This window comes from Neopelma chrysocephalum, unplaced genomic scaffold, assembly GCF_003984885.1.
Source record: "Neopelma chrysocephalum unplaced genomic scaffold, ASM398488v2 Primary Assembly neopelma1_124, whole genome shotgun sequence".
In the NCBI taxonomy this organism is placed as follows: Eukaryota; Metazoa; Chordata; class Aves; order Passeriformes; family Pipridae; genus Neopelma; species Neopelma chrysocephalum.
Window position 1 is genome coordinate 736326 of NW_020897786.1, and position 17307 is coordinate 753632.

At 44.8% G+C, this 17307-nt stretch overlaps 1 protein-coding gene across 7 annotated transcripts in view; it reads right to left on the reverse strand.

The window, feature by feature from the left end:
* MYO9A (myosin IXA) overlaps positions 1 to 17307 on the reverse strand; it is a 168893-nt gene that overhangs the window by 46517 nt on the left and 105069 nt on the right. For all 7 annotated transcript variants that reach the window (XM_027698006.1, XM_027698007.1, XM_027698010.1 and 4 more), the window contains 4 exons: positions 12811 to 12945; positions 3309 to 3430; positions 2155 to 2296; positions 1278 to 1473 (listed from right to left, as the gene is read on the reverse strand). In XM_027698006.1, the coding sequence (XP_027553807.1) occupies positions 1278 to 1473; positions 2155 to 2296; positions 3309 to 3430; positions 12811 to 12945 (595 nt within the window). The remainder of the gene's footprint in view (positions 1 to 1277; positions 1474 to 2154; positions 2297 to 3308; positions 3431 to 12810; positions 12946 to 17307) is intronic.

Below are 17307 nucleotides of genomic sequence, written 5' to 3' on the forward strand. Positions count from 1 at the left end.
GTTTTGGCATGGAAAGAGAAGGCAATGCAAGAATTGAGTCTCAGAATTGTCTGAAAACCTCCTGGACTCTAATTTATACCTATATATTAATATAATAGAGATATAAGCAAGTTTGGCTACACACTCCACAATGAAGAGCAGAAGGGCAGCTGAGGAGTGAGGAGACGAGCACGACCAGTGGCCAGAGACACAGAAAGCGAAGCAGGGCTTGAAATTAGCTCTTACTTCCCAAGACTGAACAGATTTTTATCATCTCCTGGGCCAGCTCACTTTGGTTCAGCCTGGGCTTTATGCAAGATGAAAATGCAAAGATGGATTTTGGAAGCCAAAGGTCTTTGCCATCTCCCTCTTGGCATCACAGAGCCCCACTGTCCATAAATGTGCCTGGACGTGCCAGACAGACCCTGGTTCATGAGGAACATCTTCTCCCTTCCACTGCATCTGAGTGGTTTGCCAGGAAGAGCTGAAAGCTGATTTTTTGCCTTCTGCTCTTCTTGGGATTCGCTCCCAAGAAAATGATTCTTTCTGCTTGCACAGTTTCTGTCCCTATGCTCCTTGTCCCAGGCTCCTCCATGATGCATCTCTCTGATTAAAAAATAATTCATGGGGCAGCTCTGGGCTTAATTTTAACTCTGCTGACATTTTCCCTGCTGAGGCTCTAATTTCATCACAAATTTCAAGCCCTCTTGTGCCCAGAAATGAATAGTAATGGCTTGTACCCATCTGCCCCAAATTGCTTTATGCAGAGAAATGGTCTGAAAGCACAGCCAGGCCTTGCCTGCCCCAGCATGATGATGCACCATCACTTCTCTTTAATTTAATGTCTGGAGGCTGTTCTGGGTGACTGCAAAGCCATGAATTTTGCTACACAAGAGACACGCTCTCTTGGAGCTGAAAGGGTGAACAGCTTGGAAAATGACAGAGAAGAATTATTGCCTTTTTTTGGTTGTAATGGCTCAAGAACTCAAACAAAACCAATTTGCCTTTTTTGCTGGACAATTTTTACGCCTCTGAATGTTCAGGTTTTCCTATCCATGCACCCATAAAAACCAGAAAAATTCAAGCAGCAGTAAAGTGAAAATATTTTCTTGTGTTATGTTAAATTCCAAATGTCCCTTTAAATGTAACTCCTGCAAAAAACCCACCCGCTATTTTAAAAAGTTTTTTAACAGATTAATCACTTAATAAGACAGGCTACTTAAAACAGCATAATAATATCTTCGACCTCAATTGCAGCTGCAAAACAGGCACCAGGATTAGGAGAGGGACACACGTACCAGTTTTCTTCTCCACATATCGTTTCCCAGCCTCCCTAAAGGCCACCGTGGCCCTGAAGAAGGCCCTCAGGACGGCCCAGCGGAAAACGGCCACGGGGTCAATCCCGATCATTCCGCAGATGAAGGCATTCCTGCTGCTCCGCAGCAGAGCCACGATGTCCGGCCGCATGTGGTCTGTGTTCTTCTCCCGGAAATCCTGGGGAAGGAGGAAAAGGAAAGGGAGAAAAGAGGAAAATAAACAATATCCACATGATATTCTGGGTAAGATCTTCCACAACTATTGAATCCTGCTTCCACCTTCCTTTTCTGCTCCCATATTAGATGGGACCATCATCTTTCTGACCATCCTCTCTGATGCTTATAATGGGCGTTTATGGCATCAGAAACACGATTCAATCCTGAGGCTCTTTATCCCCCAGGCTCCCCTGCCCACCAGAATTCCCTCTGCTAATAACTGGCATGAGTAGAAATAGGGTCAACTTTGAAATGGTTCCTGTGGGATTTCAGGAAGTACCTGTGGTAGTGGGATGCTGAGACCTGAGCTCACGTGACCTGCCTTAAAACTGGCTCCTGATGAGTAAAACATTGGGCTTTCTGCACAAACCAAGCCCAGAAAGGTCACCAGACACACAATTTCAACCTGTCGTCAGGACATAGCACTAACCTAAATTCCTCCCCCAAATGCCCATGTGGAGGAGAACAGGAAGTCCCAATCCCCACCTTCTCATTCCAGCCAAGCTCTTCACCAAACACTTCTCTCCTGACCCGCACGTCTCTTCTTGAGCCAAAACTTCTCCAAAACACGTCTGTGGAGCCTCCCCTTCCCCATCCCAGATTTAAATGGAAACAACTCCCAGGGAACAGCTGGGGGACAGACCTTGACTCCGTACTTCACTTTGCCGGCGTAGTGTTTGATGATGAAAGCCGGCTCCATGACCGCTGGAAACTCAATGTAGGAATTCCCTTCATGTTGACGCTTAAATTTGTCCAGCAGTGTCTGGTTTGTGGCTTGAGGAAAACTGAGTGGGAAGAATTAAACAGAAGAGAGTTGTAAACACAAGGGAAAAGCTTTTACCTTTTCTTTCTCGGCCACAAAATGGAAAACAGAGATATCCTGAGCTTCCACTTCTGTGCCTGCTTGGGCAGAGCCTCTGGGTAGGAGCAAGGCAATCCTCCATCCTCCAGCTTCACGTAAATCTGCAGCTTGGGGGTGTATTCCACAACTTTCCCTAATTTGAAGTGTTTTAGTCCAGCACAGAATCGCTGGGACTTGTCTCACTCTGCTCAGTGAGACAAGAAGCAGAGCAGAAACCTCCAAGCAAATGGTGGGAGGACACCTCATGTCCCGGGCCACAGCCATGTGGATCTGAGGTGACCTCAGCAAAACTGCCTTTTCCTCACATGGAGAGAACTGGCAGGAGTATCTGATGGAAGAACCATTTTGCTCCAAAGTTTCCACCCAAAGGCAGCCCCAGAGGCACACGCTCCTCTGGGAACTTCCACCGAGATGAGCCGGGTGGATGAACCAAGGATGCACATCTGAGCTGCATCCCTGATGCCCATGAAACCCTGGGGAAGTGCAGCCTCCAAACAGGAGTGCCCTCAGCTCATTCAGGCTTAATTTTTACAGTAAATTGATAAATCCACCTTATATCCCACTAACAGCACCCACACAACCTGCACTCGGCTTCTCCCTTCACTAAGCTCAGCCTCGAGCATGTTCCTGTTGTTACACTGTAAGGGACAGGGAGAAAAAGGAGGAGAGAAGCAAGAGAAACCTTCTCCCTTCCCTTTAATGGAAGAAATTCTGGAAAAACAATTTGAATGATTATTTGTTAAGGCTTGTTGCTCAGCTTGTTGGTTGTCCACCACTTGCATTACCACCTCGAAAACAAAACTAGAGACACAAATCAGCCCAGTGAGATAATCAGCACCTTTCTGGGAAGAATCAAAAGAGGTAAAAATGAAGGATAAACACATTTGAAGTGAAAAACCAAATATCATTGGCAAAGCCAGTACTTTCCTACTCACTTGCTTTCCTCATCCAGCAGATGGAGCAGCCCCGTTGGCTTCTTGCTGATCAGGTTGATGCAGCTGGAGTTGTCTATGTAGTCGATGTTGTGCCAGCTAATTCCTTCTGCTCTATATTCCTCCTAAAAAAGCCCCACAGATGACATAATGTTTGGTGCAGGCAAAAATAAAAGGCAAAATTCAAACGGGTTTGTGGAAACTGATGCACAATTTACCAAAACGATCGTCTCTTCTGCTGATGTGCCATCAATGCTTCCTGTGATGGCAAAGAAAAGGATAAGGAACTGCTGGAACAACCTAAACCACAGAGAACCACCCGGCATTTTACGATTTCAGATGCATCAGATGTTTGTTCAGACATTGGTTGGCTGCGCAGGGATTCTTGCTTTTCTTCTTCTGGTTTGCTGTTAAATCACAGCATGGTTTAGGTTGGAAGGGACCTTAAAGTTCATCTGCCATGGGCAGGGACACCTTCCACTAGACCAGGTTGCTCCAAGCCCCGTCCAACCTGGCCTTCAACACTTCCAGGGATGGGGCAGCCAGAGCTGCTCTGGGCAACCAGGGCCTCACCACCCTCACAGTCAACAATTCCTTCCCAATATCCCATCTAACCCTGCCCTCTGGCAGTGGGAAGCCATTCCTCCTTCGCCTGTCCCTTCATCTCTTGTCCCAAGTCCCTCTCCAGCTCTCTTGGAGCCCCTTTAGGCACTGGAAGGGGCTCTAAGGTCTCCCTGAAGCTTCTCTTCTCCAGCTGAACACCCCCAGCTCTCCCAGCCTGGCTCCACAGCAGAGGGGCTCCAGCCCTTGGAGCAGCTCCGTGGTCTCCTCTGGACTCGCTCCAGCAGCTCCACATCCTTCTCATGTTGCACCCCAGAGCTGGAGGCAGCACTGCAGGGGTGGGGGTCTCACCTGAGTAGGGCAGAGGGGCAGAATCCCCCACACTGAGGGATCAGCCCAGGGCACAGGAGGGGTTTTGGATGCCAGGGGCACATCAACCAAAGCATCACCCAACATATTTGCATCAATATTAATATTTAGTTGCTGGAAGAAAACTAGTACAACATATACAATACATTTCTTTAATGGCAAGAAAAAGCAATACATCTCCCTCTCCTGATTCCATGGGCTCTGCTCTTCTGGATCTCACACTACTAATGCCTGGTGCTCTACAGGGTGATGAAGAGCCCTCCAGGTAGCCAAGGTCACCACTCCAAGACCAGCAGAACCATGACCCTCTACAGGAAGAGGATCTGTCCCTAAATTCATGCTGAGGCAAAAAGAGCTATTTATTTTCCACCAAAATAACTCCAACTCTTGCTCTCTTGTAAAGCTCATCTGCTCAGAGACAGATTTTCAGCTGGATTTCTTGAAGAACTCCTATGCAGAAATTATTTTAGGGAATCTGGATGAAAGCAGAGTTTTAAAATCATAATTTTTATCATATGCTTTTAAGGCTCGTGACTCACTGTCTAAACAGAGAGATTGGAACATGCACCTTACTCCATGTGATAGAAAAAGCCCTACTGAGCCAAGCTGCATTTTTACTTCCCTACTGTAGAACATTGTGATGGCAGAATTGAAGAAAAAAAGGAAAAAACTCTTAAAATCCTAATTTGATGCATCTCTCTAACAATCCAATAATTATATTATTGCTATCTGCCTTTATTTTTAACATGAGCAAACAACTTCAAAAACGGTCCATCCAACTCTCCTCATCCAAAATTAACATGAACTCCACAGATATTATTTTTAGAATTAAAGAGCATCAAGTGCTTTGAGACATTTCACAAGAAATTTTTCCTAAAAACTCCCTACAAGGTCCTGAATTCAGTATTGGAGACACCGTCCACCCCTAAACCAACAATACAGACTCTGTGCAGGCCTAGAAGGAGGTTTTAAATTCCCTAAAGCCTTTTGGGTTCAAAATATGACTCATCTCATTAGAAAAAAAACCCCTGAAAATACAGAACAACTCCACATTATGCATTTTGTTTTTTAATTTAATTTTATATTCTTTTTCCTTCAGGTTCTGCAGAGCAACCAGCACACATGCACCACAACATTTTCAACTCCCTGTAAACTACAGGCACTTCAAAGCCAGGTGTTTGAGTAAAACTCACCACATTTTCAGCACAAGGCAGGAAAAAAGTTCCTGCATGGGCTGCGTGTTCTGGAGCTTCTCCTGAGTGATTCAGGAGAGGGATGGTGGTAATGGGAGTCGGCATCATCCATCAACCCCCTGCCTCTGACAGGCCCTTAATTGAGTGCAGGGTCCATTAGTCCCAGCTTTGCCAGCTCAAGCCTGGCTGGGAGCAGCCAGAGAGCAATAAATTGAAGAGCTGATCCCAGAGCAGCGTTTACTTCAGTGCTCATGGGTGGCTGGGGGAGGTTATTGCACTCACCTATTCATTACTGTGACTCCTCTTTGAAATACTTCTATGGGGGCCTTCCATTTTTGTTTCCCCCCAAACCTCAAATTATGCAGAGTTTTAAGCCTCCACATGTCCAAACCAGGCACAAACCATCACCCTGATCTCAAAGCCTCTAGACATCCATCCATGTGGGGCAGCTGCACGTTGAAGGGGGCTCCACACTAAAAACTTCTCCCGCTCCTCAAATCAGTGCAAAATCACCAACTGGCAATGCCAGATGTTGAGTTTTTTTAACTATACTCCAGTAAATGACCCTAAAAGACCAGTGTTCTGGTCTCTACTTCTCCAGGCTCATTTTGGGCTCTTCCACAGCCTTCAGGCCAGTTGTCACGTCCCTCCTGGCCTTGGTTCCTTCAGCTGCAGGATTTTGGCTAATTTTCCCTTCTTTGGCTCTTCTTTTTCCTCTGGGCTGGGTCAGAAACACTCAGTCCCAGGCCCTGGGGTTTCTTTGCTCCCTCCCTTCCATCCCCACTGCAACCTCTTGCTGTGTTGGCCAAATGTGAAGAGGGATTACAGTCCTCATCTAAAAACCTTTTCCATAATAACTCAGACATGTGCTCTCGTTTCAAGACAGGCACATACACAGCAGCAGGAACCATTCCAAAGCTTAAATGGAAAAAAAATTCCCCTTACTTCTTTTTTCCTAGCATTTTTCCAGTTATTGGTTTGGTTGCCTTCAGAATCACAGCTCAGGAGATGTAACTATGGCTTTGGGATTGACCAGTGTAATTCCTGGGGTGTTTCCTGGTCTCAGAACACCCTGGAGATTGTCCACATAAAGGTACAAGCTTTAGGGTAAAATTGTATATATGTTAAACTGAATTAAATTGCAGTTATTAATACTCTATATAATTTCTACATTCATATTCTCCTGACTGTCTTCCCACAGAATTCAGGAATTCAGGAATTTTTAAATCCTTAAAATATCCTCCAAAATATTCCTTCACTTCTGAGTACAACAATAAAGCCTCTGCCATCCTTTGATGGATGCAGGGTCCTTGCAGAACACTGGAATATTAAGGAATTCCATCCAAACAACACGAGGTTTTCATTTGACAAGACAAAGATAACAAGGCACACTTTCAGTCCATTCAAACCAAAAAACCTCAAACTGGAGGTTAATTAAAAATCAGCTTAAATTTATACTTTGACTTCAAACTAAGATATGTTCAGGGGCCAATTCAAATGTCCTATTCCTAGAAGACCATCTTTACATCAAACCCCAAATTCTTGAAATCACCACTATCTACAGAAGTTTCTAGGGGAGTAAAGTCCACAGAGCCCTGGTTTTGACATCCTTGCTCCCAATACAAATATGAGGATTTATTCCTCCCCTCCCTGAAACCTGAGCGATGCAAGTTCCCTGGAAAGGAGAGCACTGAGCTCCCAGACTTGGCAAAAGAAATGGAGCGAAGAACTAAAAAAAGCCACTGGGGGGTTTTTTTAGAGTCCAGCAGCTCCATATTTTCATTTAATTATTGGGTGAGATTGTTCTCCAGGTGACCCGTAGAGCCACCACAAGGAGATTCACACTTCCCAAGCATTCAGAACAGCTTTGCTACCCCGAGCACGATGACACTGGCAGGATGTCCACGCTGGTGCGTCACCGAAGGGACTCGTTCTGCCGGCGTGAGCACTGTCACTGCTCGGGGGAACCTGGGGAAGTGCTGGCCTGGGCAGTGCTGGGTTAGTGAATCCCAGAATATGCTGTGTTTGAAGGGACTCACAAGGATCATTAAATCCAACTCCTGGCCCTGCACAGGACCATCCACAACAGTCACACCAGGTGCCCCACAGGATCACTCAAACACTCCTTGAGCTCTGTCAGCCTTGGTGCTGTGCCCACTGCCCTGGGGAGCCTGTTCAGTGCCCAACCACCCTCTGGGGGAAGAACTTTTTCCTGAGATCCAACCTAACCCTGCCCTGACACAACTTCAGGACATTTGCTCAGGTCCTGTCCCTGGTCCCTGCAAAACAGAGATCAGTGCCTGCCCCTGCTCTTCCCCTCAAGAGGAAATTGTACTGCAGTGAGGTCTCCCCTCAGTCTCCTCCTCTCCAGACTGAACAGACCAAGTGCCCTCAGCTGCCCCTCCAGGCCCTTCACCATCTTCGCTGCCATCCTTAGGACCCTCTCTAATGGCTTAATATCTTTCTAATATTGCAAGTGAGGTTGTCCCAGGGCAGAGCAGAGCGGGACAATCCCCTCCCTGGCCCAGCCGGTGATGCTGGGCCTGATGCCCCCAGGACACGGTTGGCCCTCCTGGCTGCCAGGGCACTGCTGACTCACGGCCAACTTGCCCTTTCAAGGTCCCTTTCCTGGCACTGCTTCCCAGCATCTCATTCTCACTCTGTCCACACATCTGACTCGATGGTCTCCGAGGGCTTTTCCAGCCTGAAGGGTTCTGAGCCTGCGCTGTGTCCCGAGCAGAGCGGGGCTGTGGGGCCGCACTCACTGCCAGCTCAGCAAAACTGCACAATGTGCATTTGGCCTCTCTGACTCAGCTGCAGCTCAGGAGAGAAGGCTGGTGGTGACTTCATCTCGCCTCTCTTCAGGGGAAAAGCCCCATGTATATATTTATTATATCAAGGAATTCGATCCAAACAACATGTGGTATTTACTACTTAATTATCGCACTCGATATTCAGAAAGATGTGGCTGAGTAGGGAGGTGGCTCAGGAGAACAGGCAGCACTAATCTGAGTTTTTGTTGTTCCAAAACGATGCTTCGATGCTTTTTAGAGCTTCAAATGCACAGAGTGATCTGAATAAAACACAATTTGCAATGCTCAAATATATATAAAAAAAAGATATGAAATGGAGATCCAGAGTTTGAAATGCACGTTGAATATGAGTGTAAATCATTACTCAATCTCAGTATACCTGGCAGCATTACCTGAAGCATACATAGCAGCATGTAAAATCTGCGGTGTCAAATAAACAGAATGGAGCAGAATAGGCAACATTTTTAAATATGAAAATTAGAGGGACTGTAGGAAAGAGAGAGCCAAGCACTATTAAAGATAAACCCCACCTGCCTCCACCCCAACCCAGAGCACGAACGCTGCTTATGGCCCACAGTACAAGAAATTTAAGATTAAAATACACATGTTGAGCAGCAGGAAAACCTTCCCAACTGGGCCACTAGGCCTGGTGGAAATCCTCCTGCTAGGAACAGAAAAATCCCATCATTTTAGAGTTGAAGGTGTTGAAAACAAAGTCCCGCTATCTTTCCGGGAGCGTCGGCCCAGTTCTGTTATCAGGACATTATTCAGGTGCTAAGCCAAACCTAAATGCACCCTAATCCAGGCTGGGATTAAAGATTTACGGATCTTGAGTGGGAGAAACCACCCACGAGCCCAACAGAATCTTTGAGATGCTGGAAAATGTCTTTCCACATCCACACATTCTCGATTATCAATGACTCCATATCCAGTCACGGTCAACAGTGAATAAAACCAATTAAATAAAACCAAGTAAATAAAAAGAAATCAGAGGAGAAAGCATTAAATACGATTTTTAAGCTCACATCTATCTAGAGTGTTGTGTTCCCTGGGGAACTGGGAATATTGGTCCCCAAAATCCTGTGATAAAATTCAAAGGTGGTTGGAGCAGAGAAAAAACGAAAGAGGAAATGAGATTAAAAAAAACCAAACAAACCAATCCTAAGTTTCCCATCTGTCTAAAACCACAAAACTGAGGGCTTAGAAAACTCAAATCCAAAGGTGGTGAAAATCAGTCCTGAAGATGAAGGTTTTGCCATGATCTATGAAATTTGTTGCCCTTTCATAGGATATAAAGATGAAAAGTTCACCCTGCTTTAACAAGGGCTGTAGGGCATTGGGCAGTTCAGTGCCCAGGATGCCTTATTCCATAGGATCATATAATAAATCCTATAGGAATATTGCCATTAGCTGCAGGGAGAACTGAGAAACAGCCCCCCAAATGACATTTAAAACCATAAGAGCAGCAGAAAACTCCACGAGCTCATCCCCCTCCTCCCAGATAGAGCCAGTCCAGCCCCAGGACTTCATCTCCCCAAGCCTCTCCTTACCATGGCATAGGAAAACCTTGTTTACACAAGGAAAATTCCCAAATTAAAGTGGGAAATCAACTGAAAAATCCCTTTTCCCAGTATAACTCCACGTGGGAACACTTCCCATCATGCTCCTGTCATACAAACTCATGTAGTGCAGAGCCATACAACAAACAGTTACTTTGGGATGTCTAAATGTATATATTTGGTATAAAAATTCCCGACTAAACAGCAGGGTGTGAAATTCCCCCCTTCTTGCCTCCGACACCATCTGCTTCAGCTTCAGGCAGTGTTTGCAAAGTGAGAAATTAGGAATTAACCCCCTTCCCTGTCTCTCTCCATTCCCAGCTGACTTTCTCAGCTTAAAATAATCCCCAAATATTCTTCTATCATCTAATATGTTCAAATGGGCTGTTGTTATACGAGAAATGAAAGGATTTAAACCTTGTAAAAGCTCCTTTCTGAATATGTCTCTATACATCTGCATCCTAATCCATTCTGGGCAGCTTGGGATTGTTGTTCACAGCTGGAAATGGCAGCAAGGTGTGGGGAAACCTGTCCACCCAGGATTCATCCATCCAGGAATGACTCCATCCCATGGAGGATTCATTGCTCGTTCAGCAATTGCAGGTTTGGCATCATGAGCAGGATCATTTATGATAATTAAAATGGGCTTGATATGATAAAAATCCATGGGATAGGAGAACCTTACTATTAGGAATTTCATGAGAAATCCATGAGATCGGAAAACATCATTATTATTAGGAAATTCCTGAATGAACAAGCCCAGTGTCTGGGTCGGTGCCGGTGCCGCAGACAAGGCAGATGCCTCGAGTTCCCGACATCCCTCCAGAAGATTCCAAGGCTGACAATCCAGTGTTTTCATTTAGGAACAAGGATTTTTATGTTTGGTCTCAATTTAAGTAGAAAAGGAATTTAAGTAGAAAAGGAATTTAAGTAGAAAAGGAATTTAAGTAGAAAAGGAATTTAAGTAGAAAAGGAATTTAAGTAGAAAAGGAATTTAAGTAGAAAAGGAATTTATAGATGCAGCCATATACATAAAAATACATACATACATATATATATATACACATATATATATACACATATATATATATAACACAACACAGACACAATAAATACCGATCCATTCTCCATAAATAGAGAGCCTATAAACAGGTTCTGAAGGCTTTCTCTGTCAGTGATACAGTCTGGCAGTGCAGGGGGTCTGAGCAGCCTTCCCTGGAAGCAAAGGTCCTCCCTGGGATGGTCTTCTCCTTTGAGGTGACTATTTCAGCAGCTCCTCAGCAAATGGCAGGAGAATTTGCCTTTATTTTGAGGTTGATGCTTCACCCACTGACAACCTCCCACCTGCTGTATGTAGGCAGCCTAAGATTTAATTTACTGGAATTTGGGCTGTTTTAAACCAGTAGGATCTCCTGGATCTCCTGGCCCAGGAGATCGTGCCCGTGGTCATCTGTGTTGTGCCAGCTCCATCTCTGAGCTCAGATCAGCTCCCTGGGCTTCAGTGGCAACAGGGGTTCAATCACAAATTATATTTGGCTCTCAAAATGGGGAAAATAGAGTTTTCATGCTCCATTTGGCCACGGTCCCGTGAGCTTCCTTTGTGGGAGCATCCTTCTTCCCAACCTGCTCTTCCAACAGTCAGGAGAAGTGTGAGCTTAAAGACACTGCCTGACCTGCTGGCAGATTAATTCCTTTAATTTCTTGCTATCAAAATTAAAGAGGAAAAGAAATATCTCTACCTATGTCCATCAACACCTGGCAAGGTGCATCAGACGTAGGAAATGTGAAAGGGACCTGCACAGGGGTCATGGTGAGCTCCAGACTGGTGTTCCAGGCTGAACATCTTCTCCCCCTTCCAGTCCCACTCCAAACTTGTGTCAACTAACACACTGGGCCCCGATTCCAGTTCTGCCTCAATATGACAATTTTTGGGTGGGTTGAAATATTTTAGAAGTCTTTAGAAGTTTCTTGTTCATCTTCTTGTTAAGAAGGGAGCTCCCATTGCACAGCACTGTCCTGTGAAAATCCACCAACACAGAATCCCAGAATCCCAGACTCATTTGGATAGGAAGGGACTTCAAGTCCCTCTCATTCCACCCCCTGCCATGGGGAGGAACACCTTCCACTAGACCACATTGCTCCAAGCCCCATCCAACCTGGCCTTCAACAATTCCAGGGATGGGGCAGCCACAGCTTCTCTGCACAACCTGTGCCAGGGCCTCACCACCCTCACAGCCAAGAATTCCTTCCCAATATCCCGACTAATCCTGCCCTCTGGCAGGGTGAAGGCATTCCCCCCTGGCCTGGCACTCCAGGCCCTTTTTGTACCATTAATAAATAAAAACTGGCATCCCTGGCATAGTCTGTGCAAATATTTAGTCAATATATCTGAGCAGGAACCATGATAACAGAAAACATCATCTAACTGGAAGAAGTTGAGAAACAGCTCAGAGAAGAGGGGAAAAAAGAGCTCAAGGGATGATGGTGACTCAAAGAGGGATAATGGCACCTGTAACAAGGCACTTTTCCTAATCTGCCAGGGCCATTGAAGGTCTTCACACTCTCAAGTCTAACCTTGGAGAACACATTTCCCCTCTCTCCATACAAATTAAAGCTGGAAAGCAAAAAACCAGCAGAAGATTGGGGTGGCATCTTCAACAGATGCCAAAAAATAACTTCTCTGGGATATTAAATGACACAGCAGCAAGTTCAGGTAAAGGCAAGGAAGGAATTGCTCATGGGTGAGTCCCTGAGCACAGATCAAGGAGCAATGGGTAAGGTCTTCACGATGTATTTGTAACCCAAAATGTTTATTTAAAACCAGCAAATCTCTGGCTGGATTTTATTTCACAGGAGGCACCGAGTCATACGGGAAATAAGAGGTTAAATCTGAGCAATTCAGTGGACACTCCTTAACAAAAGAGAACCAAAGGGACAATTTAAGGACTTTATCAGTGCCACAAACTGTCAACACTCAGTGGCATCAGAGAGTAAATACTGCCAGCCTTACCTGTTCCAGTTTGAAGATGTGCTGGTTGAAGTAGTGCTGCAGGCGCTCGTTGGCAAAGTTGATGCAGAATTGTTCAAAACTGTTGTTTTCATAGTCTTCAAACCCAAAAATATCAAGGACTCCAATGGATAAAGTCTGAAAGGAAAATAAGAGTGAGGATTAGAACAAAAGCACATAAAGTCAGTGGATTGTTTGTAGGGAGCACATAATCCAAAGAATACAGACAGAATTAAATTGAGTTAATAGCAGGAATTTTCCTGGAATCGTTGATATGGTGCCATCTGGAAGAATTCACCCAATCAGAGAGACAACGTGTAACTTTAGATATCTGGACAGATGGACTTGTTCTAAGAGAAAAGTCCTTTCAGAGGTGGGGTTTTTTTTAATTTATAGACAAGTTGCCATCTTTGAAGAAACCTGAATCCAGTTCCAAGTTATTCTCTTGGATCTAAAACAACACTGATCTTTTGCGGGGAAAAATGGAGATAGGGTTGGGAAACAAAAGCTTGCAGCATGAAGACAGCCCACCAAAACAGCCTTCCAAGGTGAACAGTGTCCAAGCAAACCCACTCCAACTGCAAACCTTGGGAAAAAACTCCTACCAGCACCCACAGTTTTGGGATGAGGGGGATGGAGAGGCCCCTCTGTGTTCCCCTAAGTTCATGGGCAAGAGAGTTGTGAAGAGATACTCATCCAATGTTTGGGGGTTTTTTACCCACTGGCACTATGATCCCTCATAGCCTCTCAGGCCAACTTCTAGTAGTTCACCAGGGGGAAGGCTTTTCTTTCACTAGATCCATATTCCATAGCAGAAATTGCAGGATTTGGTGAGTTACAGATCTAAATGGCCTTTTTTCCATCACTTTGATGATTTTGTGAACTTCAGCCATATCCCACCCCAGCCTTTTCTCCAAGCTGAAGAGCCAAAGCCTGTTTGGTCTCTCTTCTCTCCTACAACGACCTCCTGAGATGCTCCTCAAGACGTGGGTGCACCAAGGTTTCCTGTGTTGGCAAAACAAGGCCAACATTGCTGTGAATTCACAGCTTGCTCTGCATCCTCCTGGCCCCTTCCTCTCTCCCAAACCAATCCTGCTCCCCCTCAGGCAAGGGGAAGCCGTGGACCCCTGGCCAGGCATATGTTGGCCCACAAGCAAGTAAAACCCAGCTCAGACTATCCTTCCTACTCTTTATGGGAGTAGAACTGTGGATCTTTCTCCTTCATGTAGGTGCTGGTTTTCATAAAATTGAGCCTTCTGCCCACCAGGTGGATTTGGCAAAGCCAGGGCAAGAGGGACATGGGGATGTGACAGCAGATAAACCTCACCCACACAGGGGGAAAAACAAGCTCAAGGTGGTACAATTTCTGCTGCAGCTTCCAAGCCTGTACATGACTGTTCTGTTAAACATCTAATTAATAACAACTAGTTACAAATTAAACTGTCCACCCAGCAAGCCTGTTGTCATCAGAGACAGGTGAAGAGTCTGAAGGACACGTGCACAGAGAGCTCCACCAGCAGCTCCTCAGCGCACCACGCCCTGGGATCCAGCCAAAGCCATCTCACTCACACACAGGCTCCATTCACCCATTACAATTAACTAAACAAAATTAATGAGAGAGGTAAAAGCATTAGCAAATGAACCAAAGCTCAAGTAGGGAGGAGAAACTCCCTCTCTCCTCTGCACCTCAGAAGAACTAGAGAGCTGCCAGGACCCCGGCTTTCAATTGATTGCTGTTATCTGCACTCCGGATTTTGTAAGACTTCCTTCCTGAGACCAGCTTACCTCCACTGCCAGGAATATAAACCAGACTATCCACAAGTCTCTCTACGCTACGTCCGTTTGCAACAGATCACATCACTGGGGAGGAAAATATTCCTTCTGTGCCCAACTCCTGCCCAGGGAACCACCTCCGGCTGAACCGGCACAGTGACCGTAGGCGGAGCAGCCACAGCTCGTGAGCTGGAGCTTTGTGTGACATGGACTTGGACTGCTGGAACAAGTGAAAACACAAGGAAAAAGGCATTTAAGCACAAGGATAAGGCTCTAACCCATTTTCCCAAGAGTTCTTTGGCTACTTTATCCTTCGGCCAGGCCTTCCTCCCTATCCCAGGGCCAGGCAGACTCTGCCTCTCGCCCGTGCCATGCCAGGGATGAAGGCCCTTGGCCAGCTTCCCAGAGTTTGCATCACTTGGAGAAAGGCCCATGAGAAACAGCCGTTTGACCAGAGGATGGGAATTGGGAACCACCAGAGCAAGGACTGAACCTGGCAGAGGAATTCGCTCCCACTCGCTGCTTCCCGAGGGTTGATCCTTCTCCTGCTCGTCCCAACGAACCCTTTTGTTCCCAGACATTCATTAACTGACAGCCTAACGAGCAGAAAGCTTCTGCCTCATCTTTGTTTTAACATTTCAGGGAGAATTCTCCTTAAACTCTCTGTATACAGCAGCTCCTACTTTATCCATATTATACATGGAAAAAGTGACGATGGAAATAGGACAAAGTGACTTTTTCTCATCCAGTGCTCCCTTTGCATCGTCCCTGTGTAAACAAATCCTGATCCCAGCCACCCCACTCCTGAAACCCCCCTAGATAAAAGCCTCTATTCCATCACATAAAACCAAGACTTAGATGATGAAACGCTCACATTCCAGAATCCCTACAATTTCCCAACACCAGCTTTCCCAAGCATCGGGCTGATGTTCTGTGGGAGTAGTTAAGGCTCTGCCACAAGTGAAGACTTTAAGCTGAACAAGGTTTTTAAGCTCCCACAGACCTGATTTCATATGAAATAACTGAGCATCAAAAAACCTTTCCCTTTTTTTCCAGTTCTGGTTCATTTATTGCATTGAAACTGCTACCAAATATATTTTAGTATGGGCACGGAAATCCATTTATCAAGTGAAACATATAGAGTAAAAAACAGCTATTTCAGTTATAAAAGAATCCTATTAAAATATTATATTTTAAAGCTCTCTTTTTTAATAACTTTTTGCAGACATCCACAATTAAACATGCCTAGAACTATAAAAATAATCTGTATTTAACAAAATCCCTGCAGGTACCAAACAAGGTGAGGGTGGTTCATTCTGCCCTGGTTGTCACACAGAGCAAACCAGCATTTTTCTCACCTCACTGTTCATGTAACTCCCAAGCCACCCCAGAATACAAAGTTTCAGACCTTGTGAAGGGGTTTTTGCAGAGTTTCACGCCAGACAAATCCTGGCAGACTCTGCTGAGAATCAGGTCATTTGTTGTGGAGTTTCCAAAAGAAACAGGTCAGTGGATGGCACTTGGTAAAGCTTTTCAAACTGAGAAATTTGGAATTCGTGGCTATTTTTCTGCTTTCTGGCCCAAAAAAATCTCATGGTACCTTGGCAGAAAGGGTTATATCAGTTTTTCCATGATAAAGCAGCACAAATCTGTCAGTACAGAGCCAATTCTTGCAAGGTGCAAAAAAATTATTTCCATTGATGTCTGAGTAAATGACATTATTTTGTTAAACAGCCTGTTAAAAACCTGTGATCTGAGTGGTTTTAAGAGTAAATTTGCAGCCCAATATTTAAAGAAAAGAATCAAAGGAGTTTTCTTTACAAATCTTTTAATTCTTCAGTTCCAAACCCACCCTTTGAACAGGAGCCACGAGGAAATCACACGAAGATGAAACAGAATTTAGACCTCGATTTGTCAAGTCTAGTTTACGTGTTAGTGTTGTTTCTTTATCAAAACTAACATTTCAAATTCAAAAGTGTGGCTGCATTAATTAGCATATCAAATCTACAGCAAAATTACTGCGATTAAAAGTGTACTTTTATAAGCAGTTTTAAAATCTGAGCAAACCCTGGTCAGGGAGCCTTTCTGCTTGAGATGATTAAAAAAAGCCTCCTGCTTCACTAAAACCAGCCCAGTCAGGACATTGGAACCCAGCACGAGTTTTAAGGGCTTTTGGCAGAGCTCTGGAAGCTCCGTGCTCCCCAATTCCCAAAATGCCAATAAATAGTGAATGTTGGAGCTGATTTATGGAGCCCCAACTGCACCTTGGTGATGTCACCCCACCATGGAGGTGTGTTTTGGCAATCACAAAGAGGATTGTTTCAAAGTCAGGGGGAAAATCTCATTTATTACTATTTTTTAAATTTTTTTTTATCTCTTTGAAATTGTAAAATTTCTTTGTTTTAAAATATTCCAAAGCCGATACTGGAAAAAATCTCCCCCAAAACAACCCCAAAACCCATCACCACTAAATCTAAAAGGACAACTCCAACCTGCATCACCCCAATACACACAATGACTTTGATATACAGCGAGAGGCAGTGATTTGCTACAAATTTGGAAGTTGGACCCCAAAATTAATGAACTGATGCACATTAAACACGTTGTGTGTTCAGCAATTCTTTCTCTGTTTCAGGTCAAATCACCAAGAATTAATTAGTCGATTAAATTTAAATGACTTTTCTTCATGGCCATGAATTCTTCATGAATCCAAGCATGAATTTTCTT